This window comes from Vicugna pacos, chromosome 2, assembly GCF_048564905.1.
Source record: "Vicugna pacos chromosome 2, VicPac4, whole genome shotgun sequence".
Taxonomy (NCBI): Eukaryota; Metazoa; Chordata; class Mammalia; order Artiodactyla; family Camelidae; genus Vicugna; species Vicugna pacos.
In genome coordinates this window covers 49,553,646-49,573,969 of record NC_132988.1, presented here as the reverse complement: position 1 = coordinate 49,573,969, position 20,324 = coordinate 49,553,646, and the positions used below count along the sequence as shown (strand labels likewise).

Sequence of the window (20,324 nt, the reverse complement as noted above, 5' to 3'; positions counted from 1 at the left end):
TTTACAAAACAGAAATAGATATAATTGTTTTTGTCATGCACAACAGAGCTCAAGTGATTCCTTGGAATGGCTAAAGATGCAAGTTTGGGAATTCAAGATAGAAAAAATGATGGGTCTGTTCTCATGTGGATCCAAATCATCCCTGGCATGGAAGCAAACTAAGCTCTTGACATCATAGTCAAATGAATTATGAGTGTCTCTCATTTTCCCAAAACCTCTTGGAAACAATGACACACTGTACACGGTCAACTTAAATGGGAGTGATGTAATAGATCAGAATAGGTCTACTGTCTTGAAGGAAAAGCCACCAGGGACCACAGCACAACCTAGCCCTTCAGTCCTGCCCTTCCAGCCAGTGTCTCACCTGAACAAGGAGGCTGGGAGATTTACCCCACCATTTCTCAGAACATAAAGGCAAAAAAACAAACAAAAACAGAGAGAGAGAGAAGATGCTCTTTCTCTCCTCTGTCCATGGTCAGTACTTCCAAAAACCTCCATCATCTAATCCACTACTACCCCCATCCCAGGAAGAAAGTACAATGGACAACAAGCTATGCATACATGCATGTAATGACCACACACACACACCTGCTCTTTGCTCGAGACCACTAGCCTGGCCCTCCATTGAAATAAGCCAAGAGTTACCGCCTCTCACTGGACCAGAAACAAATGAAAGGAAAAATCCAACAGTAGCTAAATAACTACCACAAGCAAAAGACTGAAGCAGAAAATATCTTTCATGGGGCTTTTGTGCCTACTCTTCAGTCATGCCTGCTCTTCCACAAGAAGGCAGAGCCTTTATGCTACCTCTCGAGTCCAAATTGAAGCAATCATTACATCTCAAACAAACCACTGCAGTTTCCTCCTTAGCTCCAGTCTCGACCCACTCTGACACATTTCACACTCTCATGCAGATGAATTTTCGAAAACACAAATCTGACCCTTTTCCACTTTTGTTTGAAATTCCTTAATCAGACATATCATTCTACTGCACATTATAGTTACATGTGCATATGTTACACGTCCACCTAAACTGTAAAGTCATGTGAGGGACAAATCACCTTACTCAGATTAAACAATTCACACTCACTCATTTGAAAAATATATAATAAATACATGTTACGTACCAGGCACTATAGTAGCCCCTAGAGAGATGCATCAGACCATTCCCTTCAATTTGTTTAAAAGCATGTAAGGAGGTTGGGGGGGTGCGGCCATATAAACAGAAAATTGTAATACATATAAAATTACATATTATAATATAATTGCAATATGTAGTATGTCGTGATTGCACAGGCACCAATTAATCTAGGATCACATAGAAGGGGCTCCTACTAAATCCTTGAGCAGACTAAGAAAGGATTCTCAGAAGAGGTGATGTCTAAACTGATACCTGAAGTGCAAGCAGGTGCATATGGAGAACCAGGAACAACAGGTGGTCCATTAGGACTGAAGTAGAAGCGAAGGATAAGGCTTGAGAAATATACAGGAACCAGATCAATAAAAGGCTTAAGCCACATTAAACTGTTTGAAGTTTATCTTGAAGGCATTTAATTGTTTTAATAAAAACTGGCCACTCTAATTAAGGTATAGTCGTTACTTGAAATATTTGTTGAATTGAAGAGCTAAGTGTCATTAGCATAACAAAAAAGTTTCAGGAATTCAAAAAAAAGAGAAATCAGCAAATCAGTGCTGGTGGTGATGCCCCAGAAAGGTTTAGCTGGGCTTTTAAAAATTTAAGATTTTGATAGGGGGCTTCCAGGAAAAGTGGGACAGTCCAGCTGGAAACAGGAAGCGTGCAAGAAACATAATGAGGTAACAAGTGGTTGAGTAGAAGTATAAGGTGAATTCAGAGACGAGTGAATAGTATTGTTTGACAAGCGCAAGGTCTGGACAGGTAGGTTGACATCCCAGGATCAACCCTGAGATGCAGGGCCTGAATGCCAGGTCCCAGATTTAGACTTCACCAGCCGAAAGACAATTCTAAAGGAGGAGGAAGTCTGGGGGAGGTCTGAAAGAAGAGAGGCATTCTCCAAGGACTCCTTTAGGAAAACTGAAAACAAACTGAAAGAGACTTAAAAACAAGGTTCAGGCAACCAGGTGATAGAAATGTGAAAGAAAAAAAAAAAGATAGAGGAGATGTGCTGCAAGATACCTATTAAAAGAACAACAGGTTGGGTGACGGTGAGAAACAAACGTTGCCTCCTGTGCCAACGTACCACACCCGCACCCACATCTCCAGCACCCCCACTAACCCCCTCCGGGAGACCAATTTATTTGAATGGGGGCATTTCCCGCAGCTTAATGTGACAGCTTGGAGAATGAGGATCTCCCTTATTATCAAGCTGTTTAACACATGGGTCTACACAGAAGAACTTGGAGATAAGGTGTTTTGAAGAGGAAATAAAGAGAGAAGAAAAAAAACACCTGGAGAATGATAAAGGAGCATATGAACAAACTAAGGGTGGCACTGAGCCCTTTCTTAAATCCCCTAAGTTAGTCACCCAGGCTCTCCGTTCAGTGGGGCTTTCTTTTGTACTCTGGAAACTCCCTGCGATAGACCAGACTTACACCCAGTCTCGGGCCCCAGAGGCCCACTTAGCTAAAAGAGCTCCCTCCTCCCGCTTCTCCAGGCTGCCTCTTCTACCTGCGCTTTGTACCCTCAGAAACCATAAGAAGCAAAACAGTAAACTCAATTATTCTACTGTCTCCAGTTTGAACTCAGATCACCTTGCTCTCTCAAAGCAACAAGTTAATTTCCTAGTACTTAGGCACACTGAAAAAATATTAGGAAACCTTCCAAAATTATCTAAATTTTGTGGTACCATAGTCTTATCACCTGGGAAAAGCTGACCTCAGCCTTCACACAAAGGAATAATGTTATTTGTAAATAGACCTCATGGGAGATTCAATAAATGGCCCAGAGGAGTAAGTTCTATTTTTTCAAATGTTTTCAAAGTTAGAAAACCATACATATTATTACTCTATTTTGTTGTAGGTGAGGAAACTGAAGTTGTATTCTTTAAGATATGGAGATATTAATGGCCCTAAACTTTACTCCAGACTGGATGGTTTCCTGCTGGAGCAGATATAAATGCTAGCAAATTAATAGATTCTTCTGGAGTAGCATTTCATTTGACATCATTTAACCGACAATTGTTGTTTTAATCACGACGTTTTAGAAGATCAAACGTTTGCTAAGTCCGATTAAGTGATAAATTTTCCTTAGCTTCCCTTTGTTTCCAAAGTAATTATGGACTTCTTCCCACCCCTGTTTGATGCCCACAGAGGCCATAATAAAGGTAGTTAAATATAAAAACATAAGAATGAGAGACAAACATATAATTTACCTACTGAGGTATCCTACTTACTCATAAACTGGGAATCACATTGCTAATAAACAACCAATTTTCCTAAATAATTTAGGTGTATTTTCCAGTGTCTCTGCCAAGGTGTGGCTCAGAAGTCTTTTGTTCCCTTATAATTCATCAACAGTGCAAGATAAGGAGATAATTTAAGTCAAACAATATGTGGGCTACAGATATGCAGCTGGAAGTCAAGTCCCCAAGCTTCTTTCCGAGCTTCGAGGGCCCCTGCCTAGAAAGGCTTTCGTCAGCGTAGCTGTTTCCCCTCAGTTGAAGGGACTGCAACTGGACAGAAACTACTTAGGAAGTTGTTTCTTTTCTTTTATTTTCAAAAATATCAATACATTATGGCGTCATTACAGTTTTTCCAACATATCATTTCCTAGACATTAAACCAACTGTAATGTCAGTCAGAACTGGATCTATAGTTAGTTAACTAAAGAACATGCCTAAGAGGACCACATGGCCCCTTCTAGAGCCATATTCCATGGCATCAGAAAGTTATACTTCTTGAATACTGTATGTTTTAATTGAGATAAGATATTTCTAACACAAAGAATGCCAAACTATAATGTTATTAGCAAAGAATGTATCTGATTAAAGTTCCCCTAACTGTAATGTAAGGTCAGATACATTGGGAAATGCTAAATTTCCAACAATGGAGTATAATATTCAGCATTTCCCAAGCATCCTGGGCCACAAAAACTTTTTGTAGCACAAACTAACATTGCCCAGAAGTGACTGAACAATAGGGAAAATACTGCATACTGCCATTCATCATCAGTTGTCACCGGCACAAGAGCAGAAGAAAAAGAAAAATCAAAGCACTGAGTTTTTAAAAGTAGGGAGGAGTTCTGGGGAGGATGCTGAAAGCACATTTTGCCTACTTCACAAAGAACTACCATAGAATAGTTATTACAGAAGTAACTAGGGAATCTATAATATCGTCATTTTTGGAGTTTATTGACGGATATGATCTTAATTGCTCCTAGGTAACTCACAGCGGTCCTTAAATCCTAGGAATTACCAAATGCCTAGATAATTCTGTTTACATGTACTGAGATAGATTTTTTTTTAATTTTGAGTGAATATTAAAATCAAACCCTTGACTTGACAGATGACTGAAAACTATGGCTCTAAACGCAGTTCGGCCACCAACAGGATGTGTGACATTGGCCTCAAGGCTCCCTTAGTCTATCTCTGTAAATAGGCCCTTCAGCCTAAATGCCTTCTGTAACGTACACCAGAAAAAAAAAAGAACTACATTATATCTCGTTGGCACCGAGTAACTGTTAACGAGGGTGGCATGTGAGCCTCTGTCTGCTGAGAAAACTTCAGTACACCATTCTTACCTAAAATGCATCTCATAAAGTGCTTCCCGCCCTCAACTACTTCGTAAACTTTTCTATAAAGTGTTATAATCACTAGCGTCTGGCCGCTCAGCTCATCAAGCATAAATCTGCGATTTCTGGCTCCCTCAACACCGCCAGCCCTTGAACCCTGCCTGACTAGAAAGCCGGGTCTAGTGAAAAGCAAGGACCACCAATCAGCTTCCGCCTCACACTTGAAAAACGTAACGAAATTCTTCCTCCTGCACTTCTCCCCCAATAAACAGCGTTCGTGTGCAAATGGACGTCTCCGGACACCCCGCGGGGAAGGGCGGCCTGCCCGAGCCCTACCTGGTTGAAGTGCAGCTGCCCGGGCTCCGGGGCGCCCTCCGCGGGGGCGGCTCCCAGCTGCTCCAACAGGCGCCCGAGCTGCGCCGCCGACAGGCTCCGGTTCGCGCCGAACACTCTCAGCACATCCTCGCTGAAGGCGAGCCCGGGCCCCGCCGCCGCCTCTCCGAGGCCGGCAGCCGCCAGCAGTAGGAGCCCAGCCACCGCCCGGCCCGGGGCCATCCTGGCCGGGGCTGCCCGTCGAGGGCCGGAAAAGGACTGGCGCACACAAGGGACGCGCCAGGCGCACCGGCGTGGGTGCCCAAGGACGCGCGGGTCAGGCGTCGGCGCCGGTCCGAGTCAGCGGTGGCGCGGGGCGCCCCTGGTCCTCCGCCGCCTTGGAAAGAGCAGCAGCCCGCGACCTGCCGGGCATTGAAGTGGCGGTGCAGCCGGGGGTGTGGAGCGATAGACAGAGCGGGCCCCCGGGCCTCCTGGAGAGCCTGAGATAAAGAGGACAAAGGGGGACAGAGATAAAGGCCACCGGGCCACCCGCTGGCCGGCCCTGGGAGCACTGTGAGGCCGGAGCCCTCGAACACCCGGCCGGGCAAGGGGCCAACTGCCCTGGAGCCGGGTTTGCAAACGTCCCAGGATTAGCGTACAGAGTGATGACACATGCTCCTTCCGGATATGAAGCCCCAAACCACGCCACTTCTTAGGGAGAACGAAAACCTTACTGGCTGTAGAACCCCACCTCCTCTTCCTTTCTTTCTGCTGCATTCCCTCAGAGCAAACTTAGAAGGGGTGAGACGTGCAGTCCCCGAGGAGCTGCAGGAAATGGCCCTTTGGGGTCCTGAAGTTTGAGCGTCTAAACGAGACCCTTCCTTTCCCAGATCTCTTCTCTCAATTGGCAAGCTAGTGGGTTAGCTAGCCTGCTAACTAACCTCTCACCTCGCCGGTTTGTTTCTGCGTCTATGTCCACGTGAATCAGTCTCTCAATCTCTCTCTCTGTTTCTCTGTCTCTCTCTCAACACTATCTCTGGCAAGTCCGCTGTGAAACTCCGAGATCCGGCCCGGCGCTCTTCACAGATAACAGGAGGAGGACCCTGTCCCCGCCTCCCTGCAGCACGTGGTGACACACTCCCCAGCCTGAACTACCGCGCGCGTCCACGCCGGGGCGCACAGCCGCTGGCCTTGGCTCTTGGCTCTCTTTGCGCCCTCCCACCCTCAGCCGAGCCGGCTCCCCACCCTCATCCCCAGGGGTTACCTGAATGCCACCTCCTTGTCGATATCCCTACCCTCCATTCTGGTCTGGTGGTCTCTTTGTTACCTTGTTGAAACCAGTTTCCTGAAATAGAGTCTGGAGCCCTTTGCATTGTCTAAGAGAATAGCAGGAATTGCTTTTTTGTCTTACTAGTCAGGAGAAAAAGGAAACTAAATCTGTAGCGTTGGTGGCAAGCTAACTGAGCCAGCACGGCTCAAGCTGGCCCTTCCTGACGCCACACAGGATATCCGCAGATCAGAATCAATGTTTGTTTGTTCAGATGAGGGTTCAAGAAAAGCTGACTTAGGTGTGTGGTCAACAAGTTTGTGCAAAGTGAATGCGGTGTTTAGGGGCAAAGGTTGTGTCTGGTGGCTGTAACTGTCCAGAAACAAAGTGAAACCACGATTCACTGTTACATGGCTAAAGACAAGAGGAATTCAAAGTTTTCTTCTTGGGTTACATGGGTAGAGAGCACAGTCCCCTAAAACAGCACATTTTAAAAGAGACACCAAGTCCAGACAAGGGGCTGGGAAAGAATTTCATTTCCCATAAGGAACTCTGATGATGGAAGAAAGAGACAGGGAGAGAAAATTCCAGAAGGATGAGGCTCTAGGGGCAGATAACTGAAGGGGTGTCATGTTAAGAGGGTTTAACTGTATTCTAACTACAGAGGGCAGAAAGTAGAAGTAACAAGGCAAAGTTACCAAGAGGAAGGTTTTTGCAGAAAGTAAGGCACAGCTGCTTTGGGAGGTAGTGATTTCCCCATGATTGAAGGTGATTCAAACCCATGGGTGTGTAGTAGAAGGATTCCTGTCTTGGAGAGAGATCAACAAACTGATCTTGATGGTGTGTGTATTCGTTTAAAAAAAAAAACAAACAGACTCACAGACATAGAAAATAAACTTATGGTTACTGGGGGGAGGGAAGGAGTAAGGAAGGTATAAACTGGGAGATCTGGATTTGCAGATACACACTACTGTATATAAAATAGATAAACAACAAGGTCGTACTGTAGAGTACAGGGAGCCATATTCAATATCTTGTAGTAACCTATAATGATAAAGCATATGAAAACGAATATATGTATGTATATATATGACTGAAACATGCTGTACACCAGAAACTGACACAACATTGTGAACTGACTATACTTCAATTAATAAATCTATGTATTTGTTGATATTAATTTACAAAATAATATTGGTGCAAAAAGGAGAAATATTTTACCCAAAGGCCAGAAGTAAGTTCATGTCACACTTAAGCTCTTAAGTTACACAGTTGATGGGATCACTTCAAGATTTTTCCTGAGTTCTTAAATATGGTCTGTTGCCTATTTTTCCTTTTGGCCCCAGTAACTCAAGATGATTCTTGGAAATCAATGAACATTCTAATGGTTCGTCTACACCCAACAAGCTGTAAATTGCCAACTTGAACTGCAGTGTTGATAAGTTGATAAGATATTTGACTTTCCACAAATGGTTAATGGATTTCAAGTAATACAAATTTTATATTGTGGATTTTTAAAATAAAATTTTATTTATCAGCCATTCGTGTATATATATTTTGCCAGTCCCTCAACCCCACAAGACAATAAATAGTAAAATAAATGATAATCAACCTGCTGGGAAACTTTAACAAAAACAGTTAACATAATGTAAGCACTCAATTAAAAGAGAGTATTCAGACAATTATAAGCTATTAACTACCAAATTGGTGAGGCCGGGTCTAAATCTCCACTCTGATGGAATATAATCACCAAAGTGCTACTCAGACAATGTTTTAGGGCCCAAAATATAGCATTCTACCAGCAATATCATTACTGAAGGAAAGGACTTTCAATTTAAAATATAAGGTGTAATGTAAAAACTAATTTTTCTCAGAAATTTGCCTTAAAGATCAAATAATTTTCAATAATAATAATGAAAGGAGAATGCAACAAACACTGGCCAGGATACGGAAAGATGTCTTTATCTTTCTGACTGTGTCACCTGAGAAAGTCATTTGCCCTAACTCAATTACTTCATCTATGAAACAAGAAAACTGGGGTAGAAATACAGATATCCATTCCAACCTTTTCATTTCTAAATGTCTAATTTAGAAGTCATCTATCAGAATAAAATGTGAAACACCTAGGAGAGAAATGAAAAGTTCATTTCTCCAATGGAAAGGGCATTTAACCTCAAATCTTTTTTTTTTCCTGATAGCTTCAAATTTTTCTCAGTCCAAATTTTTTGGTACTATTGCAAATAAGGAACAAATTGGCCACCTTTAAATTTTTTCATGCAATTTGCATTCATTTCCCTGTGGAAGGACTAATATGCAAATCTAGGAGATGGTATTTCCCTGTTCCATTCTTCCCCTTCCCGCCTCTTCCTCTCCCTTCCTGTTCCAAAGCCGTCAAGGGAGCATAGCATAATAAAGTGTATCCACGTGGAGGGCAGTCTCAGTGGTCCAAAAAAGGGTGTTAGAGACAGAACTGGGGAGAAGGCTATCCAAGTGGGAGGGAAATTTAGTGGGGACAGAGTCCAAGCAGGGTGACAATGGTGTCCAGATTGGGAGAGGAAACATTGAAAATCAGAGGATGCACCCCTAACCGGGTAAGAGTGTGTGCAGGCACCCAGCACCCAAGTATGAGAGGAGCATCCTTCCCAGTATGTTGTCAGAGCCAAAGCTGGAACAGGGGGCCATCACCACAAAGCAGTGGCCTGGTGTGGGGTGTCAGAGTCAGAGCAAAGATTGGAGGGCATCCTTGGGTCACAGGAGAGAAAGAGGGGCAGCCAAGTGTGGAGTCAGAGCATGGGTGAGTGAGGAAGGCATCCATGCTTGATGGTGGCCCTGCACAGAACGTGCGTAAGGATAAGGATGAGGAGGGAAACCCTGCCAAGCAGCAGCATGAGCTACCAGAGTCTGTACGGTGAGGAGGGCAGCCTGACAGGGGATGTGTGATAGTGTGGTTTATAATAAGAAGTATACATGTGGTCTTCACCTCAGTTTCTGGCGCAGTGCTCCTAAACCCTTGGAATTTCCTAAGTGACGGGAGCATTAAAGGTGACCTTTGGACCCCACCTAACGATGGGGGCTGGTTGCCAGGAGAACCAACCTTGTGATTAGAAGTTGGAACTTCTAGCCCCACCCTCTTGACCTCTCAGGGGAGGTGAGGGGCTGGAAGTCGGCAAAGCCTTCATAAAAATCCAAAGGGACTGAGCTGGGAGAGATTGCAGGTTAGTGAACAGGCGGAGACTCGTGGAGAGGTGCATTCAGAGGGAAGAAGCTCTGCCCACTTTCTCCAAATCTCATCCTATGCATCTCTTCTATCTAGATATTCCTGAGTTACATCCTTTTGTAAAACACTGGGGATCGAGTAAGTAACATGTTTCTTTTGAGTTCTTGAGTCATTGGAACCTTTGATCTATAGCCAGTCTATCAGAAGCTCAGGTGGCAGCCTGGACTTTGTGTAGCATGAGGGGTGGGTGACAGTCTTGTACAATTAAGCCCTGAAACTGTGGGAATGACTTGAGTTGAATTGTAGGACACTCAGCTGGTGTCTGAGAATTGCTTGGATGTGTGGGGAAACCCACCCCCCATATTGAAATTTGGGTGCAGAATTACAGGAGAAGAAGAAGGAGGGAGTCAGGAGGGAAGGAGATGGCATCAGAAATAGAAGATTAGTTACATGTAAAGGGATCCGTTAAACAGGTAAATATATTAAAGCTAATAGTAGCCAGTTTTCTCATAGTCAGAGAGGGGAGTTGCAAACATCAAGAAGGAGGAACCTTGAATGAGCCCATGATGCTGTGTTGGAGAGATCAGCGTTAATTCATGGTTTTCAGTGTATAAACAGATAAAGCAGATATTGTTGGAGATGATCCCTAGCTTTGTCCCGCTGGGAGGGGTTGCAAACACCTAAAACCAAGACACATACCTAAGCCCCCGAGCTTGGCTTCTAAAAACTATTCTCCGCTAATAGGAATCAGGGCTCCTTAGAAAGAGGATTGATTCCAGGACTGAGCAGGCAAAGACCGAGATGAACCTGGAATCTCTTGCTGTTCCTGAAAGCAAGGAAGTGGTCAAAGAATGTAGGAAACACATGTTAAAGTATTTCAAGATAATGGAATATCAGAGCAGCAGATTACACTCAAATGGCTCAGCAGGGAAAAAGTCTTTGTACTGTGCTTGTAACTTTTCTGTAAGCTTGTCATTGCTTTAAAACTTAAAAAGTAAAATGTTGAGCATTAATAAGGAAACGAGAAAGTTCCTGCAACAAATTACATAGGAATTAAAACTAAAATTTTGCTAAAATCCCAACTTGGTAATATTCCGTGAAATTAATTGACTCATTCAATTCATATTTTTAGCATTGGCATCACAGTTCATGCTGTTTAGGGAAACAAGAGTGAAAATATGCATTTTGTTTTCCCTTTAAGAGGCCCATAGGGTTAGACTGAAGGGAGGTGGTTGCTATAATGGAGATTGTACAGGCTGCAGAGGAGAGAGAGGAGGGCTTAGGTCTGCAGAGGATGCTGAGCAAATAATTCACAGAGCAGGTAACCCTTGAGATTGAAGAACAGGTGGAAGTTTGACAGAAAGGCAGGGACAGGAAGCACATTCCAGGACGAAGAGATGCAAAATAAAAAGCCCTGAGAGACCTGACAGAGCACGGAGAAATACAAGAGGGTCTTTGGTACTGGAGAGTCTGGAGCCAGAACTCAAAGTTCCACTGGGTCAAAGATGTCTTCATCTAGTGAAACTTCAAAAGATTCCTCATGATCATCAGCTGTAAAATTCTCCTCGGTGAATGTAAACCTCCCCTTTCCTGTATTCCAAGCATCAAATGATATTCATGTCTTATTATTGCAAACACGCCACACGTAAGTCTCAAATAGAAGCCAGGTAATGACTCTGTCCAGATTGGACCTGACTCAGCCATCAACGCTACAGACAATGCAGGTAGGAATCAGATTTCTGCAAGTCCTCCCTGATCTTGGCTCAGTCTATAAAATGGGGATTTAAATAATTTCAGCTCAATCTGTGTCACTGAATGACTGTGAAAATCAGAGAGGGAAAGATGTGTGAAAACTCTTTATAAACTGTATAACAGAATGTCAGTATTATTACACGCTTCTCAACACGGTAAGGTAGTGTGACCTGTGTGATCAGCCTGGTGAGTTGCTATTGGAAAACGGACAAAAACAACCAAGAAACTTGGAACAAAGACGACTTTATACTGAACTAAATTCTTGAGGTTTTTTTCCAGGAAATCAAAGTGCTAATCAGAAATGGAAAGAACGACAGACATCATCGCCTCTAATCTGGTCATTTTGGCGTGAGGAGAGGAAAGCTCGGGGAGCTGAGTGCCGTGGTCCAGTAACTCTCGGGCCCAACTCTGCCTTTTTCCATTTTACCACCCAAAGTAAACACCGGTCAATGTTTGGAGAATATTACACGTGACTTTTCAATTGAGTAAATGAAACTGGAAATTAAATCAGCCTATGTTCTTCCCAGTTGTCCTCCTCCTTTCTCTTCAGCTCTTTTCTTTTACTTTTTTAATTGAAGTATAGTCAGTTTACAATGTGTCAGTCTCTGGTGTACAGCATAACAGTCCAGTCATACATATACATACATATATTCCTTTTCATATTCTTTTTCATTATAGGTTACTACAAGATATTGAATATAGTTTCCTGTGCTATACAATAGAAATGTTGTTTAATTTATATATAATAGTGTCTGCAAATCTCAAACTCCCAATTCTTCAGCTCTTTTCTAATGGAACAGCATCCTTGGCCTTTCATTCCCATTCAGCTCAGCTCACCCAGCATGACCTCACCACGGTGACCTCACCATGGCTTCTGTGCTCTATAATGCCATACAATTTTTCAAGATTGTCTTAGAATTTCTGGAAAATGTATATGCACGCTGGCAGAAAGATGTTGAATAAATTAATGAAAAAAGTAGGAGCGGAATATGTTTTAAAACAATATAAACAACTCTGTGTGTGTGTTTGCACTTTGATTATCGGAGGTCTGGAGGTGGTTTATGCACCAAGCTGTCTGCAATGTCTTCCTTTCGAGCGGTAGGTCTGGGGAGCAGGGGATTCCCATGCGAGAATAACACCTTTCTCTGGAGAGAAGAATGAGAAAATTGTATCTTTTTCTTTACACACGACATCTATAGTGTTTGAATTTTTTAACAGGTGCGTCTTACTTTAATAACTGATTAAAATTATCAAAATGTAGGCGGTGATAGAATTCTAAGTGGCCTCTAAAATGGGAACACAGGGAGTTAGAATCAAGATGCCTCCGGGAGCCCAGTGAGAAGTAGACGGAGGTGTGGTGCTTCAGGGTTGGCTGCTGCTTCATCACAGAAAGCTAACAAAAATAACATAGTTTATAAAAATAGCCCTGAAGGGCAGCCAACTGCTTTCACCCTGTGAATCCGGAATAGCCCCGGGTCTTTGATGAAGAAAGGAGTCCGCTGGACTATAGGCATGAATACTTCTCCTTGGAAAGGCGGGGGCTTCCCGTATCTTCACTCTCCCAGCACTTGAGGGACAGGGGCTCAAAGCTGGAGTGAAATGGAGCTGCTAGGAAATAGAATCATGTGAGAACAATGAAGAATTTTGTTTTCAAGATAAGATCTTAGTACAAAGCCTGGCCCTGGGCAAATTTGTGAAATGGAACTATGACAAGGGACTGTTTTCTCCTCTGATTTCTCAACCTCTTAATACCTGGGCCCACGCCCTCTTTCCCTTGCCATCCCTTCCTTCAAATCGTCCATTCTCCACTCACATTCAGTCTCTCCATTTACATTAAAATATAAAAGACAAAGAATTTTACAATGATGAATGGCTGAGGAACTATTTGCAGTTTTTTATGCCGAAGGTGTCACTGGCTTACCTAGTTGGCAAAACATTTTGAAGAGTTTAAATGAGACTATTGGAAGTAAAAAAGCAAACAGAGCAAGTGTTCTCTCTTCAGTGTGTGTATGCACTCTGAGGAGCTTAAATCTGCAAAAGAATCCTCCTGACCAGCGTCACTTCTAGTCTTTTCCCCCGCAAGGCTTGTTCACTCCACATTCTTGCTGCAGAAGAATTCCTCTCACTGTGGAACATTCACCTATGACTTCTGTTTGAAAGAGGCGCATGATCGCTAAGGAATGCACCATAGACCAACCAGCCCGAGGTCCCCTGACAGCCCAGTACTGAGGAAAGAACGATGAGAGAAGAATCAGAAGACTTGAGTTTTCATTGTAACTGAAACCGTGTGAACAGTTTTGTCGTCTGGGTAGTTTGAATCCCTTAGCTCTTTGTGTATCTCGTAGGGTTGTTTTGATAGTTCGTTGAGATAACAAATTAAAGCATTTTATCATCTACAAAGCCAAGGAACACTGAAATTTCAAATCATCCAAACCAGGCTGAGATGTCATTTTGAGCATGGTTGATAACTTTGTGACAACTACTTGTCTGTCTGACACACATAACATCAAACAGGCCAGGTAGCTCATCCTCTCTAGACCGGAAAATTACTTCTCCGTAGGGCCACAGCATGGTGCAGAGAGCTCACTTTTGAAAACTGCTTTTTTTTTTTTAGCTTGGATGGAATTTGTCATTTTATCATAGAAACTTTAATGATTTCTAGTCTGATTTCTTATTCTGATGCCTTTATTTGGTTTGTTTCAGAAGGAGGAAAATTATTCATGGTGCACACAAAGGAAAAACAAGCTTTGGTACTTGCGGCTTTACACTTAACTGTGGTCCATTCTTAAGTGAAAGTCTTAATATAGATAAATGTACTTGGAATAAAAAAATGTACACGGAATAAAAAATGTACACAAATATAAAGTAAAAGCAGGATAGATATTACAGGGAAAGATATTGATTTGAAAACATGGGAAACACTGTCCAAAAAGAACAAATCTTAATATCTACCCTAAAGACTGTAGGGAGCTGTTCAACTTGTATTTGTGAAAGAAGAAATATTCCTCAGACATAAAGTCTGATGCCACTGAGAAAATACAGGATTTACTAATGTCCATGGCTTGTTATGTTCCAGGCAAAATCTCTAAAAATGTCTCACCTGGTAAATGTGTATTTCTTTTTTTTTAATTAATTGAAGTATAGTCAGTTTACGAAGTTGCATCCATCTCTGGTGTATAGCATAACGCTTCAGTCGTACATATACATGCATATATTTGTTTTCATATTCTTTTTCATTATAGGTTACTAGAAGATACTGAATATAGTTCCCTGTGCTATAAAGTAGAAACTTACTGTTTATCTATTTTATATATAGTAGTGTGTATCTGCAAATCTCAAACTCCCAATTTATCCCTTCCCACCCCCTTCCCCTCTTGTAACCATGAGTTTGTTTCTATGTCTGTGACTCCGTCTCTGTTTTGTAAATAAGTTCATTTGTGTCTTTTTTTTTTTTTTAAATTCCACATATGAGTGATACCATATGGTATTTTTCTTTCTGTTTCTGGCTTACTTCACTTAGAATGACAATCTCTAGGCCCATCCATGTTGCTGCAAATGTATTATTTTATTCTTTTTTTAATATTTTTTCAAGTCTATGACCAACTAATAGCCCTTTGGTGTCTTCTAGGAACCCAGCCTAGCTGTTAATTCAAGTTACCCAAAACATGTTTGTTCTTTCTCACAAGTGAAAAATATATTTTCCACTGTGGTTTGGAAACTAAATTAGACATGAAAACAATTCACGTTAAAAGAAGCCTAAATATTTACTCAGACAAAAACACTGTGAGTCGGTTTTAGGTTAATACAAGCAGGATTAAGTAAGTGCTTTAATTCCAAAGTCCCAAGACTATCGCCTGGGTTTCTCTCACCTAAAAAATGAAAGAATTGCTATAATGGAGTTAATTCCAGGAAAATACAGATTTCAGATAGATTTTTTTCAATCTTTTATTATCTGTCATTTGTGAATTTGAGGCAAGGAAAAGGAAAGAAGAAGGGTTAAAGGAAATGTTCCATAATGGTATGAGTCTGATAATATGAATTTTATATACTGAATTAGTTTGTATTTCCTATGACATTTTCCAAATTAGTTTTATTATTAAAAATGGAATCACATCTCCCAACTATAATTTCCAAACTAAATTGAGAGCTTATTATATACTAAAAAACCTACTACTGTGGTTTTTATTTAAATACAGTTTTCATTAGTTCAAATGTCATGAAAAAATGTTGCTGATACAATCATAATCTTAAACGAGGTTAAATTCATATTTGTTAAAAATAAAATAATAAATGTGCATAGATGAAAGAATTTAATGCACAAAATTATCAACTTGATCATCTCTGGATTCTGGAAATATGAAATGTTTATGATTATCTGTATTTTCACAATTAAGTTTTTACCATTAATTTAAAAACAATGACAACAACAAAGTTAAAAGTTAGAAAGCTAAGCAGAAGGAGAATATAAACAGCTTTTCACTGAAAAGCCATTGGTAAAGTGAGGTGAGACTCTCCCACTCTGAATTTCATGCCTCTGGGATTTCCTTTAATTTGAGGAAAGAACCCCGCTTTCTCCTTGTCTATAGAGTTAATTACAGACTCACAGCAAGAACAAGAATTGAGTCAGCAAACCCAGTATTTAGTAGGGGGAAAAAATCCCCCAAGGCCAGAATTTTTAAGCCCCATAAAACTTTCCAACTACAATTATAGCCTCCTACATACAAAGGGAAAAGGTAGACTAAAACCTTAGAATCCAAATGTTTAAGATACAATAGATGGTCCAGTAAATTCTGGGTAGCTACCACTTTGCAAGTTTTCATCTAAAATATTGCATAAGAATAATAATTATTTTAGAGAGTTTTAATCTAAAATATTACTAAGTACCAAAATATCTAAATTAGACTAAAAATTTAATCTAAAATAAAATTATCTAAAATAGGAATAAGTAACATCTCCAAGTTGTTTCTTACTACTTAATCCACTGAAAGTTAATGCAAAGCAGGTTTTTGCCAATATTATGTGAAGTTTTCCATTTTTATAATGCAAAATTTTTTTTGTTAGATCCCTGCCTTTTTTACTCTTCAACATTTGTGAATCTAAGATTTGAATTTTTAAAGAAGACAGAAAAACCTTGGAACAAACTTGGAGCCAAAATAAATTTGTCATCCAGAGAGTTCAGACAAAAAGTTGAAGCTCGCAATCCTTAGTATTTCCTTCCTGCTCGAGAGGTTTGCAATGCACTGTCTTGGCCAATGCTGGAGAGTAAGATTAGCAAAAATGACTGGGATTAAAAAAGGAAGAGATATGCGTAGCATTACCATCTGCCTACCCTGCGCCTGGGCTGACACAGATTTAAGAACCAAAGAATAGGGTCAAGTGTGATCACAAACCAGATCATATCAAAACCGTTTCTAGAGTAGGTTCAAAGATGCCTGGGCTTTAAGATAATTAGAGAACATTTGTGTCACTGCCATTTGCCATCCCTGCTGACACTGTAGAATTCAATATTTATAACTGTAGTTTCAATGCCATAAACAAAAATAATTTCTGTAATTACTCTTTCTAATCCACAGTGACTACAAAGACATAACCACTGGGACAGTTTGGTCTCTGGAGTAGATCTGGGGGGAAGCCTACAATGAAAGTAACAGCATTCTTACTGTATCATCCAAATTAATGTGTAGTTGTCTAAATGCTATCATTTTCTTACAGGTGATATTTTCCTCATATAACCTTTGTTTGAAATTGTTATCTGACATTTCAATTCTAGTGTGTGAACATTTGGAACATTAATTCATTGCCTTAATCAGATAAGAGCACTTCCCATATAGTTTATATTCTTAAATATTAGGAGTGAATTCAAATCGAAGATAGGTTAAATACAGAAAAGTCAACTGGTTTTTATTTATTTGTTTTTGTTTTGGAGGGGGAGGTAACTAGGTTTATTTATCTATTTATTTATTTTAATTTAATGTTTTTAAATGGAGGTACTAGGGGTTGAACCCAGGACCCTGTGCATGCTAAGCACACACTCCACCACTGAGCTAATATTACCCTCCCCCCAAAATGGTTTTTAAATGTTGACTCATTTGAAACAAAGGCTAATGTTAAAAGTCATAAGCAGTATACATTTCAAACTTGTAATCTTTTGATATAAATCTTGATAAGGATGGTAAAGACCACTACCTACTAACAAATTGATCTATATTGGAGAAACTAAAACAAAAGACAATGCCTCCTGAATGGGCTTCTGGCCAGGAAGCCGGGTTAAAGTACAAAGAGGCTGCAGTGTTTGATCAGCCCATGAAGTCGGTTACCAGGAACCCGAGTGTCCTTGTGCACAGTGTGCACCTACTTGTCATCTAGTAAAACAGTTAAAATGGGTTTGGTTTTTTTTTGTTTGGTTGGTTGGTTTGGATTTTTTGTTTGTCTGTTTCTTTTTTGACATTTCTTTTCTTGGCCTGGATTCTTCTAACAGCTAAGTATTATACAAGATACATGACCAAAAAAGTAATATGGAGTTCCCTATAAGTTTTAAATGACCACAAAGAGACTTTGTTTGTGTGGTTTTTAGGTCTCTTGGTCCTGTCCTTGCTAACACATGACTGATTATTGATAAACAGTGGTATTAATAAAATGAATTGGTTTATGGTAAATATTCACTAGTTGATCTTTAATCTACATCCCAAATACTTCTTTAAAAAAATTAACTATTCTTCTCAGTTTCGTACTGATTACACTACAAACTTCCAAAGACCTATTGACATGACCATGTGCTATTAGCTAGCCTCTGGACTACTATGTGAACACATACAATACCTGTCAAGTTTTTATGGCATGTAGAAAAAGAAGTTCTTTTGCCAGAAAATTCCTTTGTCCAATGTTGTGAGGATTAAAGTAGATAACATATGTAAAGCATCTAGCATAAAGACATAGGGATGTGTGTGTGCACGTGGGTCTCAAGTACTGTGCTGTATTTTCACATGGACTGCAATTCCCTAAAACAGCACTCATTCATTGTGATTATCACATTGATCTGAAGTTCAAATCAGAAATATTTGTTTCTTTTTCACTGAGAAAATATAGGCACTCAGAAAAGAAATTTCTTTTTCCAGTATCAAATCTACAATCCACTCTTACCTGAATTCTTTTTTTTTATTAACTTGAATGTAGTCAGTTTACAGTGTGTCAATTTCTGGTATACAGCATAATGTTTCAGTCCTACATATACATGCATATATCTGTTTTCATATTCATTCCATTCAATTCAAGATATTGCATATAGTTCCCTGTGCTATACAGAATAAACTTGTTGTTTATCTATTTTATATATAGTAGTTAATACTTGCACATCTCGAACCTTCTCTCCTGCTAGAGCAAATGAACTTCCCAAGGTTTTTTCCTATGACCAGGCCTCCACTGGGTCAGTGGGGACCATCCTTTCTTATTTACTCAGGGTTCTTGTTCCCACAATTATACTTCCCTCTCCTATGATACCACCAGTTTTCCCTTCACACTAGATCATTTCCAAGAGCAGAAATTGTTATCTCTTATGTCTGAGAAGTTTCTTTCATGCTACATATCACTGAAGTTATCATTCTACTTGATATGGGTTGAATTGTGTTCCTCAAAAGAAGGTATGTTGACATTCTAACCCTCAGTAACTCAGAACATAAACTTGTTTAGAAATAAGGTCATTGTGGATGGAATTAGCTGGAGTTGGGTCGGGCTCAATCCAGTGTTGTTGGTGTCCTTATAAGAAGACAGACATGTGAAGGGAGAGAAGAACACCAAGGGACGATGAAGGCTGCTATTGGAGATATGCAGCTGCAGGCCAAGGAATGCCAGTGATTACGAACAAACCACCAAAGGCTAGGGAGATGCAGGGAGAGGTTCCCCTAAAGGTATCAGAGGGAGTGTGGCCCTGCCAACAACTTGATTTCAGACCTCTAGCTTTCAGAACTGCATGTGAGACAAAATTTCCATTGTTCTAAGCCACTTAATTTGTAGTACTTTGTTAAGGCAGCCCTAACAACTAACATATCGTTTCTACTCTGGACTAGATTATTCCCAGTGAGCAGGAAACATTATCTCTTCTCACTTAAAAATCCCTGGACCTTATATCTCCCTTAAGCTAGCACCTTATTCTTTTGCTTCCTTGTTGCAGCAAATATCTTTTGTTACCTATAACTGCTGTCATCACTTCCCCACAGTTCTCTGATATACTCCTTCTGGTCAGCCCCAGTCCTTTCAGCACTCCCCAAAGCCACTTTTGTCAAAGTAACTTATTGAACTTTGTTTTTCTTGAAAACAAGTAATACTACATGTTAATTTCTTACTATTGTCTATCTCCCTCACTGGAATCTAAGTTCCAAAAAGACAGAGAATCAATGTTTTTTTTTCATACCCCACTCCAGGCCTTGGCACTCAGTAGGTTCTTAGTTAAATTTTGTGGAACAGTGCAATGCATTTGCTTTCAGATTATTAATTACATATGATACATAAAATTTAAATTTTGATTTAAGCACTCACTATTTATGGATGCTAAAAATTTTGCAAGGATTTTGTTATAAGTTTTCAAGAATTTGAAGGTTACTGATGAAAAGGATTTTTATGTTTTGCAAGCATACATTATCACTAATATTTTGCCCTAAGGTAAACTGTGATGTCTTTATTTTATATTATACCTTCCAAAGCTATTAGCAGATATTAATCTTCATATTCATCTTATGTATTAAGGAAAAGAAGGTTTTAACTTTTATCTTACAGATTTGGAAACTAAATGACTTAAGAACCAAAAGGCCTTCCTGTGACATCTAAGTGAGTACACGATTAAACGCAAACTGGGATAAAAGCTTTTCACTATCAAACCAGTTTAATTTCCACTAAAATTCCACATCACCAACCCCACCTTACAATTTCATTGACATTTAAGATTATTATCTTAATTATATTAAATGAGAAAAAAATAACTTCCTCCTGGATATTAAGGCAATTTACAGATGAGGAATACAAAATCAGAGATATTATGCAAATAAATGCAGTAAGTGAAGATTCCTTGCTCGGTT

General features: G+C 40.2%; 1 protein-coding gene across 2 annotated transcripts in view; it reads right to left on the bottom strand.

Moving 5' to 3' along the window:
- SLC39A8 (solute carrier family 39 member 8) overlaps window positions 1–6,118 on the bottom strand; it is a 65,393-nt gene extending 59,275 nt beyond the window's left edge. The window contains exons 1-2 of one of the 2 annotated variants that reach the window (XM_015250877.2): window positions 5,969–6,118; window positions 5,045–5,520 (exon numbers count right to left, since the gene is read on the bottom strand). In XM_015250877.2, the coding sequence (XP_015106363.2) occupies window positions 5,045–5,263 (219 nt within the window). In that variant the 5' untranslated portion in view covers window positions 5,264–5,520; window positions 5,969–6,118. Of the gene's footprint in view, window positions 1–5,044; window positions 5,521–5,961 lie in introns of both variants that reach the window. The other variant, XM_072939797.1, reaches the window with a different exon arrangement.
- Between the last annotated feature and the right edge of the window lie 14,206 nt (window positions 6,119–20,324).